The following is a 22,948-nucleotide window of genomic DNA, read 5'->3' as shown; positions in this document are numbered from 1 at the left end:
GAAATAATATTATGTTTTCTATTCTTATAGGAATTAACGTACAATCAAACATTTGCCATGCTTGTGATTTTATGATTAACATGATCTTTACGGAAGGAAACTGTCACTTCTTAAGTGTCATGTGTGTAGATTAATTGGTTCTACTGTTACTTGTGCTTGATTTTGACTTTGCTTGGCCCGTATACTTCTGGTTGGGCAGTAGTATGCCATATTTAACATGGTTTATAGTTCGTTAGTTATTGTGATTAGATAAGGTTTTAGTAATGGTAAGAAATAAGGATTGTTGTACAATTGGTTTGAATTGATTTTTGTCTGTTACCTTCCCGTAGCACCAGATCCTTATTATTTCAAGAATCGGGATCACTAAACATAAGAGTCAATTCTCCATATTTGTTTTTTAGATATTATTAATAAGATAAATCTAATGAATACTGAAAGTGATTCTAAACTCTGTCTGAGGCAAATTTCCCAACTTTTATCAAGGTTTGAAACATTTCTACACGATAATGATCAACCAAAAGATACAAAAACTAAGAATAAAGTTATTGATGTAGAGCGAAGCAAGTTTCTTTTACAAGATCTTAGAGATACAATTCAAAAAAAGCAGAATGAAAATGACTTTGAAAGACAGTCCAAAATCTTACAAACATACAAACTTGATAAACAAAATACTGAAACCCCAAATAATGAAATACTGGCTTGGTATGAAGAAATGCTACAATACTGCAGAGAAAATGATTGTGTTTTAAATGCTTGTGATGATAAATTGTTTTTTGATGTTAAGTTCACCAAAGACTCTTGTTCAGTACATAACCTATCGTTTGGAACTCGACACCGGGGCATATGCACTCGAATAACAATCACTTCCAGTACCTGTCTGGACCCATCTATTGCTTACAAATTCTGTAGCTCATTAGGTTTAGAAAGCTTAAATAAAGAAGGAAATTTGTTACTAGTGAGTGGTAAAAGTGCTGCTTGTTTTATTTCTTCCTTTGTGTGGGCGGAAATGTCTAAATTATTGTTTAATTAGGATTTTTTGACCCACAGTTACATATGTGTTAGGTCAAGTTGGGTTAAAGTTAAAATGGGCTGCAGAGATTTCTTTGCAGTATGTCTTCTTCTTGTTGGTGCTGTGCATGCCACAGGTAAACTAGGATATCCAGCACCACTGTTAGGTGAAACAAGCCCAGGAAGTGTGTGGCCACAACCCCATACCGTTACTGCATCTCCACAGGTATTTAATGTAGCGTAGGCTATGTATCTATTTATTTTATTATTTTAATGTTGAATAGACCACCCTATATTGCCCTTAAACAAATATATTTTTACCTTAAAATATGTTTATGCTACATTTTTTTAATAAATCGTTTTTATGTATGTTAATACATGCGTCTTGAAATTCTGTTTAAAAAAGCGCATTGCTTTTTAATACCAAGACTTAAATATACATGTATCTATTAAAAATAAATTTAGCATTTTTCGTAGTCGCTCAAGTTTACATGTGAAAACATCTGTATTTGTTTTTTTAACTTTTTTGCAGTTATACACAATAGACATTCAAGCATTCCGATTCGAATACCTGCAAACTTCACAACGGTGTCATGTGGCCGATGAAGCTTTTAAGCGATACCAGCTCCTGATATCTAGAAGTGGTATCAAAGCAAAGTTTCATGACAAGTAAAGCATATATTATTGTATCTTGCATGCTCAAACTAACTATTCAAAAATGCAAAAATGATTTTATCATTTCTTTCCAAAATCAAAGGACTCACAACAATGCAATTTGTTAATACAAATATTTAATATTGTTTTTTTCAAGTGCTAATGTGAAATTTGCAATAGTCAAATAAACTTTAAAATAATATTATATCTTACATGCTGAAACTAACTATTAAAATCTAGCAAAGCAAAAATGATTTTATCGTTTATTCCTATGATCAAAGGACTTAAAACAATGCAATTTGTTAATACAATTATTTATTACTGTTTTTTTTTTAAGTTCTAATATGAAATTTGAATAAACCAAAAAACTTTTAAAAATGCTTGTTTTTAGGTATAGCACTTCTGTTATTAGCGTGTTGCCAGTCATGATTACAGGACCATGCGAAGACATGCCATCACTTGATATGAAAGAAGGATGTAAGTTTCATGTGGTTTGTTAGTGTTTGCAGCTATAAATAAACTTATGATTAATCAATCTAGATATTCTGGATGTGGGTTCCAATCCATTACTCAACGCTTCATCTGTGTGGGGTGTATTAAGAGGTAAAGTTACATTGGTTTGCATAGCTTATGTTCCCTAATGTTTCACCTATTTAACACTATATTCCAGGACTGGAAACATTTTCACAAATGATATGGGAAGATCCTTCAGGCCAGGTATAATCTGTCATTTTAAAATTATAATTTTTTAACTCATAATTAACGGTTAACAGTTAAAATTTGAGAACGTGAGCATTTGGTTTTAAGTTTCAGTTTTATCATATTTAAATCTGTAGTGTTTTTTCTTTTTTTACAATTTGCTAAATACTGTTTCATTAAATAAAACGACATTGGTAATCATATATGACCATTCTTAGCTTTGTTTGATTGTATGTTGTTATTATTATGCTATTACAGGCAGTTGCAAACAAGACCCACATAATTGATGAACCAAGGTACGCACATCGTGGTTTGTTACTTGATACTGCACGACATTTCCTACCTGTCAATGTTATTCTGGAAAATCTGGTGCGCAATGAATGTTTACTGTTTGTTTATGATAGAGCCTTTAGTTTAAATTTGTTTGTATGTATTCAAATGTATATATATATATACATTACATATGTAGTTCTTTTTTTGGTTTTCAATAATCAGAATCAGATATATCTGTCTGTTTTATTTCAAATGAAGTTAATCTACAATTTATATCATAAAAATGGCAATTTTTTTCTCCTATGAAAGTATTTAATAAACAATTTTGAATTATCCAATACAACTTTCGCTCAAGCACTCAACTTCAAAAGAAATATGAGCATGTGTTTAAGTTTTAAGCCTAATCGGCTGCTTCAAGTTTTTTATGTTGAGCAGTCTAAATTATAATATTGATGGTTTAAATTCATAGCCCACATTTGAAACATGAAACTTTTATTTTTACTATGTCTTTAAAATGTTGACAATAATCATACGTAACATTGCAGGAAGCCATGGCGTATAACAAATTCAATGTGTTTCACTGGCATATAGTTGATGCACAGTCCTTCCCATATGTCAGCACTGTATACCCCAACCTACATTTAAAGGTAAATGATTAATCTTTGCATTGCAAATTTGTTCTGCTTTGTCATGCAATAACAAATATGCAGACGTAGTAAATAATTCTTATGCACTCGTGATTTAAATTCTATTTATATGTCTGATTTTTAAACAGGCTGTAGCTCTTTTAATGTTTGCATACTCAGGTTAACACACAATACACACTAGTTATGTAGGGATAATATAGAAATATACTTATAACTGAGCAGTGAGCATATCACTGTATTGTAAAAAAGAAGAGTAAACGAGTGCTTTAAGTTGTATCCGTTTTTCCCCCCTTTGACTGCAAGCGCTCAGTTGGCTCATTTTTTTGATTTGGTTTAAAATTAAGGACATTATACCTCATACATGAGCTAGTTTAATATAGCTCTTTACATTCTCACAAAATCACATTGTTTTACCCACCAGGGCTCCTACAGTTCATTAAACTTAGTGTACACACCTGAAATGATTGCCCAAGTTATCGAATTTGCTCGTTTACGTGGTATACGAGTTGTACCCGAGTTTGACACACCAGGTCACACTTATTCATGGGGGTTGGGTCAACCAGGCTTGCTTACTACTTGTTATACAGGTGTGCAGAATTGCAGAGTATTGTGACTTTTTTGATTTACCTTAAATGTTAAATTTATTATGTGTTTTTGCATTAAAAGTTTTCTTTGTATCTTTCTTGGTATAAATATATCAACTATATGTAATATACTGCTGCTAATTATTATGTTTCATTGGATAGTAATATGGAACAGCCAGGTGAAGGAAACTATAAAAACTAGCTATAGTAGAGTGGGGGAAGATGGGACAACTTTAGCACATAATATCTAAATATCCTGATCGTGTTTTAAACCATTAACAACGGTCTATCAGAATCGTAAGAATATAGTTTCATAATTTTTTGAATGTTTTTTGTTTACTACTAAATGGGTCAAGAAAATCGAGTTAAAAGGTGTCCCATCTTCCCCCACACTACTGTATAATTTAAAATGCATTATGTTATTTAAACCAATGCTTTTAAACCTTTTTTTATTTTAAGGTGGAAAACCAAACGGAGATGTTGGACCGATTAATCCAACAGTAAATTCATCTTACACCTTCATTAAAAACCTTTTTACTGAAGTTCGGGGTCAGTTTAAAGACAAATACATTCATCTTGGTGGAGATGAAGTTCCCTTTGATTGCTGGTAAGGTTTATGGATCCATTTAGTCTTATTTTCATATATTTTTTTATCTTAAAATCAGTAGTACTTAAACTTAAACTAACAGAATAACCTTGCAATTAAGTTGCAAATGGGACATAAAACTGTTTCAAATTTGTTTGGTATTCTCGATTTTGGTTACTAATAACAATAGTAAGGCAAGCTATTTTATTTAATGTTTTGTATTTTGCAATAATTTGTGAGTTTTTTTCTATTTGAATAAATGAACAAATGATTTGCTGTTGTGGCTTATCTGTTATTCTACAATTTACAGTTACACCGTAGCTTCATAAATTTTACCAATATTTTCACCGAATGTTTGTTCTTCCCCCACACCACAAGCGTTACTATATTTGCATCCATTAATTATTTGACATATTAAATATTTTGATATTAATTGTAAAAATTGTGTTTGCTGAATGCATGTGATCTGATTACTGATTACTCAAATCACATGCACTGCTTGATACTACGTGCCCCAAATGAAGGACGTATTAATCGACTTTATGTGCTTCAATTAAACTGTAATTGCACAGCCTGTTTTGTAAGTCAACACAACAATATAAGTGATTAGCTTAGTTGGGAATTGAAACTGTCACAGCCTGGCACCAATTATTTGTTTTGTTTTTTCCCCATGTGACACTATAGTAGGGTGGGTAAGATGGGGTCACCTTATCAATCTATTTTCTTGACGCATTTGGTAGTAAACAAAGAACATTACGAGAATTATTAAACTGTATCCTAACAACTCCCATGGACTGTCTGTCGGTAATTGTTTAAAACACAATCAGGATATTTGAATACTTTGTGCTAAAGGTGTCCCATCTTTCCCCACCCTACCATAGAAACAATACTTATTCTGTCAAAAGAATATTAATATCCAACTAATTTACCCATTACCTTATAAGGAAATCGAACCCAAACATAACGACATGGATGGCTGCACACAACATGAGTGGTGACTATGCAAAACTTGAGCAAGTTTACATTCAACAAGTTATTGACATTACTGGAGCAATTGGATTCAGTTACATTGTGTGGCAAGAAGTGATAGACAATGGTGTAAAGGTAAGATCTCTATGTGTTTTGAAAACTATGTTGGGTTATATGGTTCCCAAACTTCCTAGTGCTTTTGTGTTACCTTCTTTGTTAATACTATAAGACACTGTCCCTATTGTTCATCGGTTTGATTGTAAATAGTGATAGAATGGAGAATAAAGTTTTAAAACCGCTGAACACATGAAAACCAGCTTTTTGCCTGCGGCTGCGACACTTAAAAGGTGAAATTTTTCTTTAATGTTAACACATTAATTACATTTCTTTTACTTAACTATAACTAATATATTATGAGCAGCACTATGAAATGTTAGATAATGGTAAATCAGGGTTTTTTTACTGCACATTCCATAGAGAGTGTTTACTGCTTGCAACACACTGATATTTAGTTATAACATAACTACAAATCTGCATGGTTCACATAGTAAACCATGATTCATTATCTAACTTAGGCAAAAGATGACACAGTAGTTGAAGTGTGGATAAACAACCATCCTGAGGTGGAGATGGCTAAAGTAACAGCATTGGGATATCGAACAATCTTAGCTGCTCCGTGGTATTTGGAGGAACTTACCGTGGGGGAAGATTGGAAGAAATATTATTCGTATGAACCAACTAACTTTAATGGTGGGTGAGATTTGTATACAGTAGGGTAGAGGAAGCTGAGACACCTTTTCATTCTGATTTTACGTCTCATTTGGTAGTAAACAAAGAACATTCAAAGAATTAAAAAAACCTATCCTCACAACTTCCATAGCCCACTGTTAATCGTTTAAAACACAATCAGGATATTTGGATATTATGTGCTAAAGGTGTCCCATCCCCCCCCACCCTAGCATGATGGGATAACATCAAAAGTAACAAAAATGGGTGTTTTATTTCATAAAACTTAAACATGTTTCTTTTTTATTTTTGGATGACTGACAATTTGGACAACATAGTGATCACTGAGTTGAAAGGTAATTTTCTTATGGTTATTAATATTATCTAATTCAGGAACTGCTCAACAAAAGGCACTGGTGATTGGTGGTGAAGCTTGTTTATGGGGTGAATATGTGGATGCCACAAATATATCACCAAGATTATGGTTGGTAATATTGTTATGCATAACTGTATTATCATATAATACGTAAAAAACTTAAAAATCCTTTGCAATGTTGTAAATTGGTTAAATCTGGTGTATATCCCTGCTTGTGTCAAGACACGCCTATGTAGAATAGAAACAGTTATCATTTTCGTTTTTTTCTTGTACCACTTGAAAAAATTCGTTTTGTTTTGTTTACTGTTTACTTGTTTGATTTTAGTAAACCTAATTTTCTTTCTAAGTTTCTCATGTGCAACATAACAGGCCACGAGCAAGTGCAGTAGCTGAGAGATTGTGGAGTCCGGAGACGGTGAATGATGTGGATGCTGCTACTCCAAGACTTCATCAACATCGATGTAGGATGGTTCAGTAAGTCACCTTTATATTTGTCACCTTATATATCACCTTTCATTAAATCTGTTTCACCATAGTTGGTTTTTTCTTATAATAAATTTAATACATTATTAGCTTTTTTTAACAGTTTAACATTATTTTTTCATTTTTCTAACTAAACATTTGTAGACAAAACTCTGAACCTAAAATTATATATAATAGAAAGACCTTTTTAAAATTTGTTTAACAAATAAAAAACAAGCTCCTTTTCAGACGTGGCATCCCAGCTGAACCCCTCCACCCAAGTTACTGCGTGTTTGACTGGATGAACAGGAAATAACTGAATGAAATATATTTGCTCTTTATTCTTCATGTTTGATGTATATATATAAGTTCAATCAAAAGTCACCAATTTTCAAGTTTTATGCAAATTTCTGTAGCTACACTTATATGCTACATAATACTTCAGTTTGTATACATGTTCTGTATAATGTTCAATCTACCTACAATATAAATACATGTTATTTTAATGTCTTACAGTATATTAGTTCACATATTATGTAGTTACAACTTTTTTCATTTAACCTTACCCTATATGAAATTTTAGCTATGTAGTCATTAACAGTATAAAACAACTTTGTTTAAACTCATGTTTATTTGAAGCCATTTCTATTTTTGTTTTATGTCTCACCAAATTTTGTTTGATTTCATTAGCAGTTTATTGCACGATTGATTATGCAACTTTCTAACGTAATATTCAATTCTGTAGTTTAAGATTTAGGTTAAAATGTTACGTCAGTTATTTTTTGTTACTTCTATCGCTGTGGTCGCTCTAGCGAATTCTCAGCGAAAGTTATCACTTGACTTCCCAACTCCTTTGCTTGGCAACACAAGTCCTGGTAGTGTGTGGCCTCAACCTGAGTCCCATGTATCTACAGCAGAGGTAGGAACTGGTTATATATACATCTCTGTATAAATTACCAAGTAATGTGGGTTTACAATGTTTTATTTGCTATTGAAATGCTTTGTTTTAGGTGACTTTATCAGCATCTTGAAATTAAGCTTTTAGTTCGAAAATAATTTCTGTTCAATGCATTTTTTTTTTACCATTTTGAAATATCACTTTTCATATATATAGTTATATAGTTCGGTTTCAAAGATACTCTCAAAGAATTTTCTTCTTTCTCACAAAAATTATTTTATTTTGCATTTTCTGGGTATTCAGTTGCACAACATTTAACTTCCCTTTTTCCACCAGACATTCCCAGTTGCAGTTGAATCGTTCATGTTTACTTATGCATCAAAGTCCTATAAATGTGACTTGGTGTATGAAGCATTTAAACGATATGGTGCCATCATTATTAACAGTGCTGGAGACCAAAAGCTCAGATTCAGGTAACAAAACGTTCTGCAGAGTTTTTTTACCCTATCAGATACCAGTTCTTAAACTTTTTAGCAAACTCCATTTTACGAAGCCTACAAAATCCACATAATTTCTAAGGCAAAAACAGGATCTGCGTTTATAATTAACTGAAATCAGTCAATAGGATGTAGATGTGTCTATCGTTAAACATAAATCAAAACACAAAAACTCTTATTTTTATTCTTCTTTAGCACTTCTAAAATGCAATATTTTTGGTTGTATTACATCTGCTTTTCACCCTGCAGGCCACTGACCACACCAATGCTCACTGGTTTGGAAGTTAACTTGATGGCTCCATGTGAAGATTATCCTTCCTTAGACATGGATGAATCATGTAAGTTGTTTAATTTTTTACGTTATTGTCAAGTCTTTTATTCTAAGGAAGATGACATTTTGAGAAATAAGTTCATATTTTTTTTTGTTTTCCAAGTATTGGCTTAATCCCTTTTTTGTTCACTACAAGTAGTAGTGACTCACTGCCTTTTAAATTCTAGAGAGCACAAATAATGCTTGTATCATTATCCACTGCTTGTAATTTCAATGTAAAGCACTGTAGACGCATCTTGTTACCCCTAAACTCAACATCTACCTAATCATTTAATGTAATATCCCAATGATATACATGCCTTAGTCACTATGGTATTACTATCACAAATGCCTCACATAAAACATAGTATTTGAACTATAAGTGTAGCTATAATTTATTACAATACCTTGTTTTTTTTCAAGATGCCCTTGATATTAACAGCATGGCTGTTGCAACATTAACAGCAAAATCAGTTTGGGGAATATTAAGAGGAATGGAATCATTTTCGCAACTTTTGTGGGAGTCCGATTCAGGACAGGTCAGATATTTTAATATTATAATATTTTCTTGAGCGATATATTTGATCCTGTAGTATAATTAGTCGGAAAACATTAAATACGAAAAACCAAAAATTTCAGCTGCAGTAAAAAAAGGGTATCTTAAAAAAGTTTTTTAGCATAATTTTATGTTTTTATATTTACAAATTAAAGTTTCAAACTTTTTTGTTATAATTATAAATTAATGTTTTAAAGTGCTGTACAGTGGTACAAAAGCTATTATGTGACTTATAGGACGTGAATTATATTATGGGTATCTTTTGCAGATAGTTGCAAACAAGACAAACATAATCGACAAACCAAGATACGCCCATCGTGGAATATTACTCGATACTTCAAGACATTACCAACCTGTTAATGTGATACTTGAAAATATTGTAAGCATGACTTTTGTTACTTTCTAGTGCATAAAATGACTCAATATATATTATAGTGGGGTGGGAAGAATACCGTTAGTACATAATATCCCATATTTATTAGATATGTTTAGCAGCTAACATCACTCTTATAAAATTGGGAGGATGTGGTTATATTTTTTAATATTCTGTGTTACCACAAATTGGAACAATAAACCAGAATGAAAACAGGAACCATCTTACTCCAACCTGTATTGAATTATAACAATAGTGGAAATAATTTTTATGTCATTTATAATTGTATTGATAAGAATGGTATACACATAATGTGTATTTCAACCTTCTACAAAAAAGGGAAAATTCATTTTATTGAACTTTTATACAGGATGGCATGGCTTATAACAAGATCAATGTATTTCATTGGCATATTGTGGATGACCAGTCATTCCCATACGTCAGTACTGTGTATCCTGATCTTAGTGCAAAGGTGGGTTCTGTGTGGTAGTTTGAGGCAGATACTTTAATATAGGGGGCATAAACAACAGTTAGATAAATAAAAAAATTACCCATTTATTGATATACCTTAGTATTTTTCTATTACCTATTTATAACTTTTTATTTTTTTATATCTTTGTTTGTATCATCAAAAATCACTAAAATTAACCAAAAATAAAAAAATAACATGAAATGCTTTATTACAGGGGCATATACAATCGTTAAGTAAATAAAAGACCCATATTTATTTATACAAATTTTATGTATATAGATATGTTAGGTGTAGAGTGTAGTATGTCTAACTTTTTGTTTTATTGAACTGCTCAACTATTATTTTTGACATTATTAAATTTTGAAGTCACTTAAAGTATAAAATTACATCCAATTAGAGCTATTATGTAAATCAGTGTTTCTCAACTTTTTTAGCTGGCGGACCGCTAAAATTTCGAAAAAGAAATTTTGCGGACCGATGGACCTTCAAAACTGAACCCAAAATGTAATTACGTCCAAAGTAGACCATGAACTCTATGATACGTCACAGTGCTGCAAATTACGGAACTGGCGAAGTTCTATATCAGTTTAAAATTTGATGTTTAATTTCTTTAAACAATGCAACATTTTGCAATTGAGATATAAAACTGTAATATATTTGGCGGACCGGCGGTTGAGAACCACTGATGTAAATACTTAAAGCTTTAATTCGCCAAATCAAGAAAGTATCACAATATATCTAAACCACACAGGGAGCATACAACCCAATCACACATATCTACACAATCGAAGATGTGGCAGAAGTAATTGAATATGCTCGTTTACGAGGCATTCGTGTTGTGCCTGAGTTTGACACACCAGGACACACAACATCTATGGGCAAAGGACAACCAGGACTTCTAACAGAATGCTACACAGGTATTTGTTTGCTTTAATTTAATTCAGTAACTTTAAAATATATCTTGTCAAACAGAGAGTTAATTTAAAAAATATTTAAAGTAATCGTCAAATCAGACATTCATTTCAGGCCCTAAACCAGATAAAATAGTTTCGAACTGTAATATTGTTTAATTTCCATTTACTTTATTTTGTTTTATATTATTTCAATTAATGTACAAGCAAGTGTTGGTATATGTGACAATGCTAAACTGTACTGTGGCCCAAATTCAGGTGTATGGTCCAAAATTGAAGTATTATCTAATCCTGTTCTTTAACCTCTTTATTTTCAACCAGGAAGCAACCCAAATGGAAACTATGGTCCCATCAACCCTACAGTGAACACCACATATACTTTCATACAGAACTTATTCACTGAAGTAAAATCATCATTTAAAGATGCTTACATTCATCTTGGTGGTGATGAAGTCAGCTTTAGTTGCTGGTGAGTTTTTACAATATTAATGCAATATTACTATGTATGCATGTTTACATAGTATAGGGCTATACTGCTATTGTATTTATATGAAAATATGGTAGTAAAACTAATAAATATTATTTGTTAAATATGCAGAAAATTATTATTCTGTTATCCAGGGTATTTAGCTTGCAATATCGAGTTCATACCTGTATGTCAAAAATGAATTTTGATTTTATTTAAAATACTAAGCTCATTTATGATTTTGTTTTTATATTTCTCCGTGACAGAAAAACTATATGCTTTTTACAGCCAAGACTGTTTTGAATATTTTCCATTTAAGTATACATTTATGTTATTTCTATTAAAACAACATTTTATGTTATTTCTATTAAAATCAACATTTTATGTTATTTCTATTAAAATCAACATTTTATGTTATTTCTATTAAAATTAACATTTATGTTATTTCTATTTAAACATTAACATTGTATTATTTCTATTTAAACCATCATTTATATTATTTCTATATATCCAGGCAATCCAACCCTGCCATTAACAACTGGATGAAGTCACACAACATGACAGGGGATTATAAGAAGTTGGAGCAAGTCTACATACAACAAGTGCTTGATATCAGTGCTGCCATTGGTTACAGCTACATTGTGTGGCAGGAAGTGGTGGATAATGGTGTCAAGGTATGGAATATATTACTAAGCTTTATTTTGGTTAAAAATTGGAATAAAACGGTCATAGATATTATGTTTAATAACATATAGAGAGGTGGGGAAGATGGGAAACTTTTTTTCTATTTTTTATCCCTTTTAGTAGTAAACAAAAAAAAGAAAAAAAGAAAAGAATTATAAACTGCGTCCTTACGACTCCCATAGACCGTTGTTAATTGTTTTAAACTTGGTCAAGATATTTGGATATTATGTGCTGAACATGTCCCATCTTCCCCACCCTACTATATAACATATTGACAGTTTGCAAATACAAAAACAATTAACAACAGTTTATGGCAGATGATTTTTTTTTAATATTCTTTGTTTACTACCAAATGGTATGAGAAAATTGAATAAAAAGGTTTCCCATCTTCGATCTTCCCCACCCTACTATATACAAATAGACTTATTTCGATACAGCTTTTAAAAAAATTGTATATCTTCCCAGGTAAAAGCTGACACAGTAGTTGAGGTGTGGATAAACAACCATCCTGATAATGAGCTTGCTAAAGTAACAGCATTGGGATACAGAGCCCTTCTTGCTGCTCCATGGTATCTTGATTACATATCTACTGGGGAAGATTGGAAGAGATATTATTCATATGAACCATCTAATTTTAATGGTAAGATTCAAATTTGTGTTTTTAGATTAAATTTTATAGATTTTAGACAAAATACTTTTTTCTATAAAAGTGTATTTTGTGTTTTTTGTTATTTTATAGTATGGTTTCCTAGTCCTACTTTATCTCTTCTCCGTTTTTTCAAAAAGTGTTTACAATAAAGTTGAAAGTTAAATTTTTTTTACTTTTAATAACAGAAAATATTAGATTTATTAAATTTACACATGCCAAAACGGAAATTCCTTTTCGAAAGGTAAATTCCTGTCTGTGTTAAAGTACTATATGAATACCAAATACTATGGTTTGGAAATAGGCATCTAAGGTTGGTTTTAATAAGCTCATTACATGGGTAACAAGCAATATGGCCTATTCTTATATAAATCTTATCATAGGGACTGCTGAACAAAAGAAATTGTTGATTGGCGGTGAAGCTTGTTTATGGGGTGAATATGTGGATGGGTCAAATGTTACTCCAAGATTATGGTGCGTTCATATTATTTTAAATCACTATTCAACTTTCGAAATGTTTTTTTTTAATACTTTTATATATTTTTTATGATAAATTGGTGAAATTATATTGATTATAATACTACTCTATATTCCATGGTGTAATATAAGCTTATTGTATGCCATATACCGGTATATGGCATATTATTGAAAAGTGGTAAAATTATAATAATTGTAATAACTCCATAAGGCATAACATAAGCTATCATGTATTGTCTTCATTCCCAGCCATTGCACCATACTAACATTTTTAAGAGTTAATGTTGTACAATTTTTACTATTCAAAAAACTTGTATTCTTATAATGTATGAAATTAATTATAATACAACAGGCCATGAAGTGTTGGGGCGAAACAGTCTACTTTTATTGTATTTTTGTTTGACAAGCAAACCTATAAGTTGCTCACGTTCCACCTGGATAACTTTCCTGTACCACACAATATACCGCTGGTTAATTAATACTGAATATATTTAACATAACAGGCCACGAGCAAGTGCAGTAGCTGAGAGATTGTGGAGTCCGGAGACGGTGAATGATGTGGATGCTGCTACTCCAAGACTTCACCAACATCGATGTAGGATGGTTCAGTAAGTCACCTTTATATTTGTTCTATAACTTGTGGTATTCTGCTGTTTAAAGCTTGATTTTTATTTCTTTATTTATAAATACACCTAAACTAATGTTGTTGCAATATTGTTAATACAGCACATTTTTTAATAAAAATTTCTTTAAAATTTTTTCAAATTTAATCAAAATTTTTGACACTAAAACCAATACCTTTTTGTAGGAGGGGAATACCCGCTGAACCCCTTCACCCAGGCTACTGCAAGCACGAGTGGAGAAACTAAACATTACATGGAACAAACCAAGCATCAATATATCAAACATTATTTGAAAAATTACTCATTCTATAATGTGCAGTTTAATGTTATATGTGCCATTTTTAAATACTTGGCCTGTATAAACATGATCGAAAAAGTTTAACCGATTATTACAATGTTATAAAGTTCTGCCGTTTTAAACATGGTGTTTAATTGACAAGTTATGATATCTTTAGTTTAACTGTTTTTGATTGCCACTTTTGTGATTTCCATATGCACAAATCGGCTATGCACTTGTGATATTAGATCGTTTTGCTCTAGTTGCATAATTGTACATTTCATTCCATATTACGTACATAATCTTTCATATGCTTAAAATCCATGAAATTTATGATCAATTCACTGACTTCTAGTGAAATGAATAAAGTTGTATGATCAGTAGTATTGGTATGGTATCTATAGGTCTTGTCTTATTGCACTTATAGAAATATACAATCTGTGTTTATTTCTACAATATTTGATTGGTAGCGTGTGATGTATGGGGAGATTTTGTGTGACGCTTAATATATATTTAATTTTAGGTTAGTATGCGGCTTCCAACGAAAAAAAACTCCGCTTAAACTAAATTGTACTACATTAATATAAATGTTTTGTCTTTCCATTTAGAAATATCATGTGTTTGAGTTTCTTCTTTAGGGAATTACCCTGTAGCGAATTTTAATTCGTGATATGAGTAATTGGGCACGAGAAATTTATTAAAGCTGATGAGTATTTGTCGGCAGTCGCACAAAAGTCCAATTACCAAGTGTTGTGTTAGTATGTCAGTTTCTGACAACTACATGAGCCAGAATCCTCAGATTTCTGTGGACGTAAAATACTACAGACGATGATTTCGTAGCATCGCAAGCAGCAGAACTTGTTTGCCGAAGAATAAAATGCAAGTCATGCTTACTAATCGTATGATAATAGATAAGCTAGGTAAATCACAGATATAGATCTATTCGCATTTGACATTTAAATTGATTTACTTCAAAAAAATGTGGTAGATATTGACATTTACAGCCGTAAGTTTCTTCTTACTCGGAAGCATACGTACGTACGTAGGTGTGAAATGCCTGGTGTCGAACTCTTTCTGCTTAGACTTAGCTTAGAGTCTATGTATTATTGACACGTTGTGATTTACGGCAAACTGAAACTGCCATCTATATACTAGTATTCTAATAATGCAAATCATTTCTATTATTTATTATGTGAATGTTTTTAATATTCTTTTTGGCAGAATTGTCACTGTAATAGCTTAGAATAAATTTTCGGGCATTCAGCTTGACAATAAACTAATTTCTTTACTAGAAGTTAATTTATCGATATTCTAGTTATATTGATTTTGAAATGAGTCTTTCGGCTGGTGCAACCGCCGGGTATGCAGTTTTGGGTGTATTTGGTGGTTATGTTATAACTTCAGTCCTGCTTCTAAAATGCCCGACCATTTTGCACAAGAAAAAGAAAAGAGATTTTTGGTGTTCTCACATCAGCCACAGAGGGGGTAAGTTACAGTTTATTTTTAAATGGCACTGTAGCACCATTGTTGGATCACTTGCAAATTAACCATAGCACATTAAAGGGGGTAAAGACTCATCGCTTACACTATTGTGGGTGTGTGTGTATTTGGGCAAGACACTTAACATACATTGCTGTAAACCAGTGGTCTATAATAGGATGTTTAAATTGCGGCCATATAAAAAAACAACAAACACACACAAGTTAAGTTAAGCATGTATAAGGTTTATAAAACATAACACCCTTTTTTATAAATTATAGAGTTACAGCATGGATAAATTCATTCATTCACTCATTCGCAATGTTTTAATATGTTGTAGGTGCAGCTGAAAAAACCGAGAACACATTGTCAGCATTTCACAAGTAATTGCGTATTTATGTTATGGTTGTTCATTTCCTGTTACGTCTTGTTTGTCAATGAAATGTTATTATTAATCAGCATGTCAGTTTCGATTCTGCCCCAAAATGACCAACAAACATTTTTGAAAGTTTGGGTTGCAAGCATCATTTTAAACTAAACTATAATTGACATTTTAACACTGTTTTTTTACTATAATGTGTTATATCAACTATACCCCTTAAATCTTCAGTTTGTTATATATTTTTATTTAAAATGTTAATAATATATTTATATATATCAATATATTTATTTTAAAATCTTTTTATGATTTATTTTTATATCTATATATTGTTATTTATATATATTTATTGTTATTTTTATAAAAAAAATTTTAAATTTAATCTATAGTTTGATATATATTTCAATGGATAGGGTATTTATGTTACCTTAAAATTTACAAAATTATCGTTAGAATTTACTTTTACTAATACAGTGCAATTGACATTGGAACTCAAATGCTTGAACTAGATGTCCATCTCACCAAAGACAAGCGGGTAGTTGTTGCCCACGATATTGATTTAAAACGTATCGCTGGTGTTGATGCAAAGATATCCGATTTTGATTATGAGGTTCGTAGTTATTGGATATTAATAAATAAAAATATTCGTTTTAAATGAATTAATTGTGGTTTTCAGATAATTTATTTTTGCTTTTAACAAGTTCTATGACTACAAGACATAATATTATTTCATTTTTTTGTTTAAATAAACAGAATAGCCTATGATCTATGTTTTTTATTGATATTACTTGTAGACTGAAAAAAAATAAATGAAAAATATCAAAACTCTGTCAATCTATTAAAAATATGTTTTTTTTAATTCTAACTCATAACATAATGTTTGTCAAAACAATTTGTTAGAACTTATACCCAGGACTGGCCTGTATCCTGTATTGTATTTGGTTCTGAAATATTAAACCTTATTAGAATTTTTACAGCTTTTATATTCCTTAATGTTTAAACTTGTTCATTCTTAAGTTATGCTTAGTTTTTTGGGGGAAACTACTAGCACATTTCTAACAGTTTATTAAACAAACAATAATTCTATGATTCATTAAAACAAATTTTAAGTAATTGTAAGTAATATATTATATAAATATATATATATTTACTTTTAGGAACTACCTCCAATTTGTAAATGTCTCAAAGTGACATTTTGTAAAGATACTATGTACAATAATGATGGTGAAGAGGAAAGAATCCCTTTACTTGATCAAGTGTTTGAAGAATTTCCAAGTATTCCCATTAATGTGGATGTGAAAGCTGAAAATGATGAACTTATTATGAAGGTTGGTGAATGATAAATCCTAGGATAAGCAGGCCATTCTGCCAATCTTAACCGGATTTGGTTCTTATATAGTTGGATGACGCTTGTGTAAAGAAATACAGTAGGGATCTGGGATACGAAAATGTAACAGACACAAATCAAGTCTCCTTGAGACTCTTGATGCCTTTTGGTCAAAATATTGTATTGTTTTTATTTATTTCATTAATTTAGTTAACCATTTTTAACAACTTTCAGAAATTTTGAGTTATTTTATTAAACTGTTGCATCTACCAATAAAGGTACATGATCTAGTAAAGAAATACCAACGTGAAAAGTTAACAGTGTGGGGGAATTTCAGTGACAAAAACTGCAGGAAATTACACAAGCTGGTATGAAACATCCCACTGATTGCTTACTGTATCATTCATATGGAAAAATAAATAAACTAGTAAAGATAGCCTAGGCCCTAGATAGGTATTAAACACTGTTAAAAGATAAGGATGTAATATTTATGTGTCCGCCTCTAGTCCAGAGGTTACAGTTTCAAGACTCAATGCTGCTACTCTTCTGAGTGTGTGTGACAACTAATGACTTCTATTTCCCAAAGTGTGTTAACTTTTTGACTAAAGAGGTGTCCAAACTACATTATTAACTCATTTTTGCTTGGAACTGTCTGTATTTTGCCTCAAGTTCAACTTTTGCTTACAGAATCCTACCGTTCCATTGATATTTTCCATGAAGCGAGTATTACTGGTGTATGTTTGGTTTTACACTGGTCTCCTGCCATTTATTCCACTAAAGGAAAGTTTTTTTGAGATCCCCTATCCTGACATATTCACTAAGTAAGTGTCTTGTTAAAAAAAGTAAAAAAAAAATTAAACAATTTTTGTAAAGGTCTTGATAAAAAAACATAGTTAAAATAATTTTCTTGAAAGATACAGACACGTTTTGGGCTTGAAAAAACACACAAAGTTATACCTCCCCTTTATAATAAATGAGAAGTAATACACAAAAATACTTTTATCAATACACTACTTACAAATGGGATTTCAATTTCATAATCACCCAAATATTTTTTATTTTGAATTATTCTTAGATTGGACTTTCCATTTTCTCCAACACAAAAAAGAATGTTTTCATTTGTTGCATTCCTCATGAGAAGCAGGATTCTCGTCTCACATCTAAAAGCGCGGGGCATACCGGTAATTTAAAACCATTTCACATTTTTGCAAGTTTGTTCTATCAACATTTTAATACTTGGTTATCTGACACATAATGTTTGAATGTAATGAATGTAACTTACTTTATCCTCGCGTGGCCGGAAAACGACAGTCGTTATGACGTTATCACACGGGTTTAACACCTCGTATGCCACGGCGCCGGTTTGCTTTATTTTTGTTAAAGTAATAAGAATCTCCCATCTTGTGAAATTACAATATTGCTATTACTGTGTGTGTACACACACAATGTACTACTCCCAACCACTGGTAGTATTTTTTTATGAGCTACAAGCTGTTTAAACAATATCCAATTGAAATTTTTTGACTGCTGCAAATGTTAAGGGTAGGAGCTTGCATACCAAGGGTATTTTATTTGAACAATTAGCTTTTGTATGAGCTTGCATACCAAGGGTATTTTATTTGAACGATTAGCATTGCCCAATATACAAATGAATGTACCTTACTTTATCTTTGAGGGCCGGAAAATGACAGTCGTTGAAACAAAGTGGTTCATACACCTCGTACCAGATTATAAATTTAATATGTATTTTACTTTGTGGGTGTTTACTTTTAATTTTTTTTTATTTTCTGCTGATAATTTGGACAACCCATTAGTGACCACTGGGTTGAGAGATTATATAAAGGTGTTGTAACTTTTTATTTAAAAATTTCCCAAAATTGCAGACATACTTCTGGGTTTTAAATAGTGAAGAAGATTTTGAAGGTGCTTTTAAGCTTGGAGCAGAAGGTGTGATGACAGATTACCCATCTAAGCTGAAAACGTGGCTTGATAAAAACCCACAGTACCAGATCTGATGTTGTAGCAGGCCTCAATGTGTCAGATATTTTTATGCACTTCTGTTTTTGATTGATGTTTCACAGGGAATGAATGAATGAATTGAACCTATTTATCCTTGCAAGGCCCTAAAACGACAGTCATTATAACACAAGTGTTCTGTTTCATACACTTTGTACCAGCCTACGAGTTACTTTGTTAGTGATTATTTTGGAGGATTTTTTCATTTTTTGTGTGGCTGATATTTTAGACAACCCATTTGTGACCACTGGGTAGCGAATGGTAAAAAATGATGTGATTTTAATGGTTTCAGTTAATATTTTTATTATTTTAGTGTGATTTTTCAAACAGTATGCAATCAATTGCTTTTTCCGTACTGCGTAGCAATTTCAAATGAATTCTGAATTATTGTAACTAAAAACAATGTACCATGTTTAGGTCATTTAGAATCACTTTTTAAAACATTTCTAGTGACTTTACTACCTAACCCTGGACTATAGACGTAGTGTAATCTTTTACAATGCAATCACGTATTTTAATATATGGTAGGGTGGGGGAAGACGGAACACTTTTAGCAGATAATAATATGATCGTGTTTTAAACAATTAACAACGTTCTAAGGGAGTTTTTGAAGACATGGTTTTATAAGTCTTTGACAAGAAAATAGAACGTACGGGTGTCCCATCCCCACCCTACTATAAATGTCACGCTAATTATCACTGTTTAATTTTGTATTGTGCAGTCAGCATGTGTTGTGTATTTGTAGCACCCAACATTTGGTCAATCCTCTTTAAAGTCGACTACCCTCACTGTACATGTAGTGTCTTTACGCACACTTTTGTTTCTATTAGAAGTTTAATTTCAAAATAATTAAACATAAATGGCACGTTTGTGTACTAAGTGTAGCGACCACGCTTATTTTTTCAATTTAATTTAAATGTGTTTTTAACTGTAAGTGTGTTTTACAACTGTTGTTTTGTCGCTTTATCCTGTCTTTTCAATTGAAATATTTCTAAACCTTCGCTACTGTAATATAAGAGACGAATAAGTAAACGTAGAAAAATTAACTGTCAATTGTGTCTTGTGTTTACATCACTAGCTTATTTGTAATTGTACAAAAGCCTAATACACCGTATACGTATGCTGTCAAATTACCGAATATTATTATTATTACCATCACGGATGACGCATAATTTAAATATAAAATCTTTAGAAAATGCGTTTTATTGCCGCCGAAAAAACGGTAATTGACGAATTACCAGTTGACTAGAAATGCAAAACTCAGAAGGTAATTTAATATAAATAAAAAAAATCATTTATTTTATTTTTAGTTAAGTTGCCTCTGCTGAAACATATATTCTTGAAAACATGAAGTTTTAACGTGTTGGAATTAGTAGCTTGCATTATTTCTTTCTTTTTTACCAATAAGCGTGTTTGAACAACTGTTTACTACTTGTCTTTCGTTTTTGTCAACTCTGGTGTTCTTCGTAACCGAAAAGACAAAATAAATTTCATTTATTCATTATCGCCAGGTAGCGCTAACGCTCTGTTTTTTTTGTATCGATGACTTTTAAATTATTATCACAACACAAAAACTTTTTGGCTAATATTTCCAATACACAATTACCATACAGCCAAAGTATTTGGTCTTACGAGGTGGTAGATCTTTTCCTGTCAGTATGTTTTCTAAACTCCCTCGCGTGCAGCAATATTTTGCATAACTCCTTCTACGAAGCATTGATTGCACGCGAAGTGGTATCACATGCACAATTCACTGCGTATTCACACTCGTTAAAATTCTTTGTCAAACACGGGTGTTTAACAAGGTAACGAGCTGCGAAAGAACGCATCCGCCCACACTACGCAATGGTGACAATCGACGCACCGCCCTTTGTTTCTTCCGGGCGACACGGAACAGCTGATTTAAAAGAAAGGAATAAGTACGGCCCTCCAGGCTTCACGCTTCGGCAGACAGTAAGAATTGAAGACGTCCTCGCTCATGCTCGTGGAAAGTAAACCCAAACCTACACCCACACACCGACTTGCGTAGGTTGAAGGATCTCTTGTGTTTGCCTTTGTCATCGAGAGAACTCGAGCAGGCGAACTACGTTCAGGAGCTCAGGACGGCAGTTACTGCCATGATAATATGACAGCACAGCCGCAAGTTCAGAGTTTAGTTTTCAGGAACCCTTATCTAGTTTGCGAGTACTTTAACCTTTTAGTTAATTCGTTCGTCAGATAAACATTTTAAGCAGATGTTCCGGGAAGTGCCGGTAAATGTACAACGGTGATTAATTCTGTTGATATTTGCTCTGCAGACCTTGTTAATTACCTGGATCTTACGTGTCCCACCCTAGGGACGCAATCATTCTGTCGTTTTGTTGATCCAGCTTAGTTTATTCAGGCGAATTACCGATCCTTGGTCACCGAGGGATCAATGTAAACAAGGGGACAGAGGGATAATAAAAGCACGGTAACGTCCAGTAGATCCTGGGCACGTTTGGGCAGCGATGACAGATTAAGAATTGGTTTTATTGATTTCCGCGGTCCTAGGTTCGCACATACGAGCCCTTAGGAACATATTGTCAGATGAATAAGCCTACGTCGAAATCTACCTTGGCTCTCATTGGTTTTTCCTCGCCGTCCTTCCCCACGGAAAAGCATCGATAATTGGGCGGCTCATGACAGTAATTGCGGATTATTTTAGTTGTGCCTGCTCGATTCACTAACATTTGTGTGTGCCTCGTCGCCAAGTTTCTCTCTAACGCTTAAGTGTTACTACCAAGGTCAGGGAACGACAAAGCAGATTAAATGCAACGATAAACAAACTACAATTTTGTAATGAAAGTTAGTTTTCGCCGCTGTTATAATTAAGTCCTTGGACTATATTCACCAAGATATATGACTGTAATTTAGGTTTCTGTGAAAAAGACTCGTTCTAATTAAGCAGATACGATTGCCCTAATGTAGAAGCTATAAACAAATTGACCACCAACATACGGTTTATGCATACGATTTACTTTAGTTATTATTTCATTTCTGCAATCCTAGTATTAACCAGCGTGTAGTTATATAGGCGCGAAGCTGTGCTAATAGGATTAAAGCGGTAAAGGTTAAATTGGACGAGCCTCTAACATGTCAAACAAACGAAGTATCCCACGCCGGATCACCATACTTATAACATTAAATTAAGGTAGCCACTTGTATAGCATCCGGAGAGTCAGGAACTCATAATATAGAAATATAGATAAGTATGTCCTGTTTAGCGTGCCGACGCTTCCTTTGCTGCTAGTTCCGGGTTGGCTCTTATGTCCGTAATTCGAGAGTTGGCGCTGTTTTATATCGAAAGAACCATGAAAAATTAATCAGGCCACCTTGCATTTACAGGTACTCATGTTGTTGTCTGTGTTTATGGATGTACAATAAACCTGCGGTCTGGTTCGCGGATCAGGATAATTTTGTGTCATGCCGTGAAGCTTGTATAGGAAAGTGTCCAGCCGTTTCTCGGAGCTGTGTTTGCATAGGGAAACAACACGCAGAAAGAGTAACAATAGCTCAGCACCGTTCGACCACGCGCGCTACTAAAACAAGAGC

General features: G+C 32.4%; 3 protein-coding genes across 3 annotated transcripts; all 3 read left to right on the top strand.

Moving 5' to 3' along the window:
• The first annotated feature begins 1,046 nt into the window (after nucleotides 1-1,046).
• Nucleotides 1,047-7,729, top strand: LOC100187142 (beta-hexosaminidase subunit alpha-like). The gene is made up of 14 exons (XM_026834252.1): nucleotides 1,047-1,234; nucleotides 1,541-1,677; nucleotides 2,054-2,139; nucleotides 2,203-2,265; nucleotides 2,333-2,379; nucleotides 2,620-2,730; nucleotides 3,180-3,281; nucleotides 3,703-3,868; nucleotides 4,325-4,472; nucleotides 5,396-5,555; nucleotides 5,996-6,170; nucleotides 6,540-6,630; nucleotides 6,892-6,996; nucleotides 7,234-7,729. Exons 1-14 carry the CDS (start codon nucleotides 1,085-1,087, stop codon nucleotides 7,298-7,300), a joined length of 1,608 nt encoding a protein of 535 aa, XP_026690053.1. The 5' UTR covers nucleotides 1,047-1,084; the 3' UTR covers nucleotides 7,301-7,729.
• Nucleotides 7,718-14,557, top strand: LOC100178428 (beta-hexosaminidase subunit alpha). The gene is made up of 13 exons (XM_026834250.1): nucleotides 7,718-7,903; nucleotides 8,219-8,355; nucleotides 8,629-8,717; nucleotides 9,113-9,228; nucleotides 9,514-9,624; nucleotides 9,989-10,090; nucleotides 10,842-11,007; nucleotides 11,323-11,470; nucleotides 11,982-12,141; nucleotides 12,617-12,791; nucleotides 13,181-13,271; nucleotides 13,778-13,882; nucleotides 14,083-14,557. Exons 1-13 carry the CDS (start codon nucleotides 7,748-7,750, stop codon nucleotides 14,141-14,143), a joined length of 1,617 nt encoding a protein of 538 aa, XP_026690051.1. The 5' UTR covers nucleotides 7,718-7,747; the 3' UTR covers nucleotides 14,144-14,557.
• A 927-nt stretch (nucleotides 14,558-15,484) lies between these two features.
• On the top strand, nucleotides 15,485-20,425 carry LOC100184749 (lysophospholipase D GDPD1-like). Its single transcript, XM_002121239.4, has 8 exons — nucleotides 15,485-15,659; nucleotides 15,994-16,036; nucleotides 16,507-16,642; nucleotides 17,190-17,360; nucleotides 17,638-17,727; nucleotides 18,047-18,180; nucleotides 18,435-18,540; nucleotides 19,243-20,425. Exons 1-8 carry the CDS (start codon nucleotides 15,506-15,508, stop codon nucleotides 19,372-19,374), a joined length of 966 nt encoding a protein of 321 aa, XP_002121275.1. The 5' UTR covers nucleotides 15,485-15,505; the 3' UTR covers nucleotides 19,375-20,425.
• Nucleotides 20,426-22,948: the final 2,523 nt, after the last annotated feature.

Source organism: Ciona intestinalis, chromosome 4 (genome assembly GCF_000224145.3).
Source record: "Ciona intestinalis chromosome 4, KH, whole genome shotgun sequence".
NCBI lineage: Eukaryota > Metazoa > Chordata > Ascidiacea > Phlebobranchia > Cionidae > Ciona > Ciona intestinalis.
The sequence above is the reverse complement of the archived record's forward strand: the minus strand, read 5'-3'. Positions and strand labels throughout refer to the sequence as shown.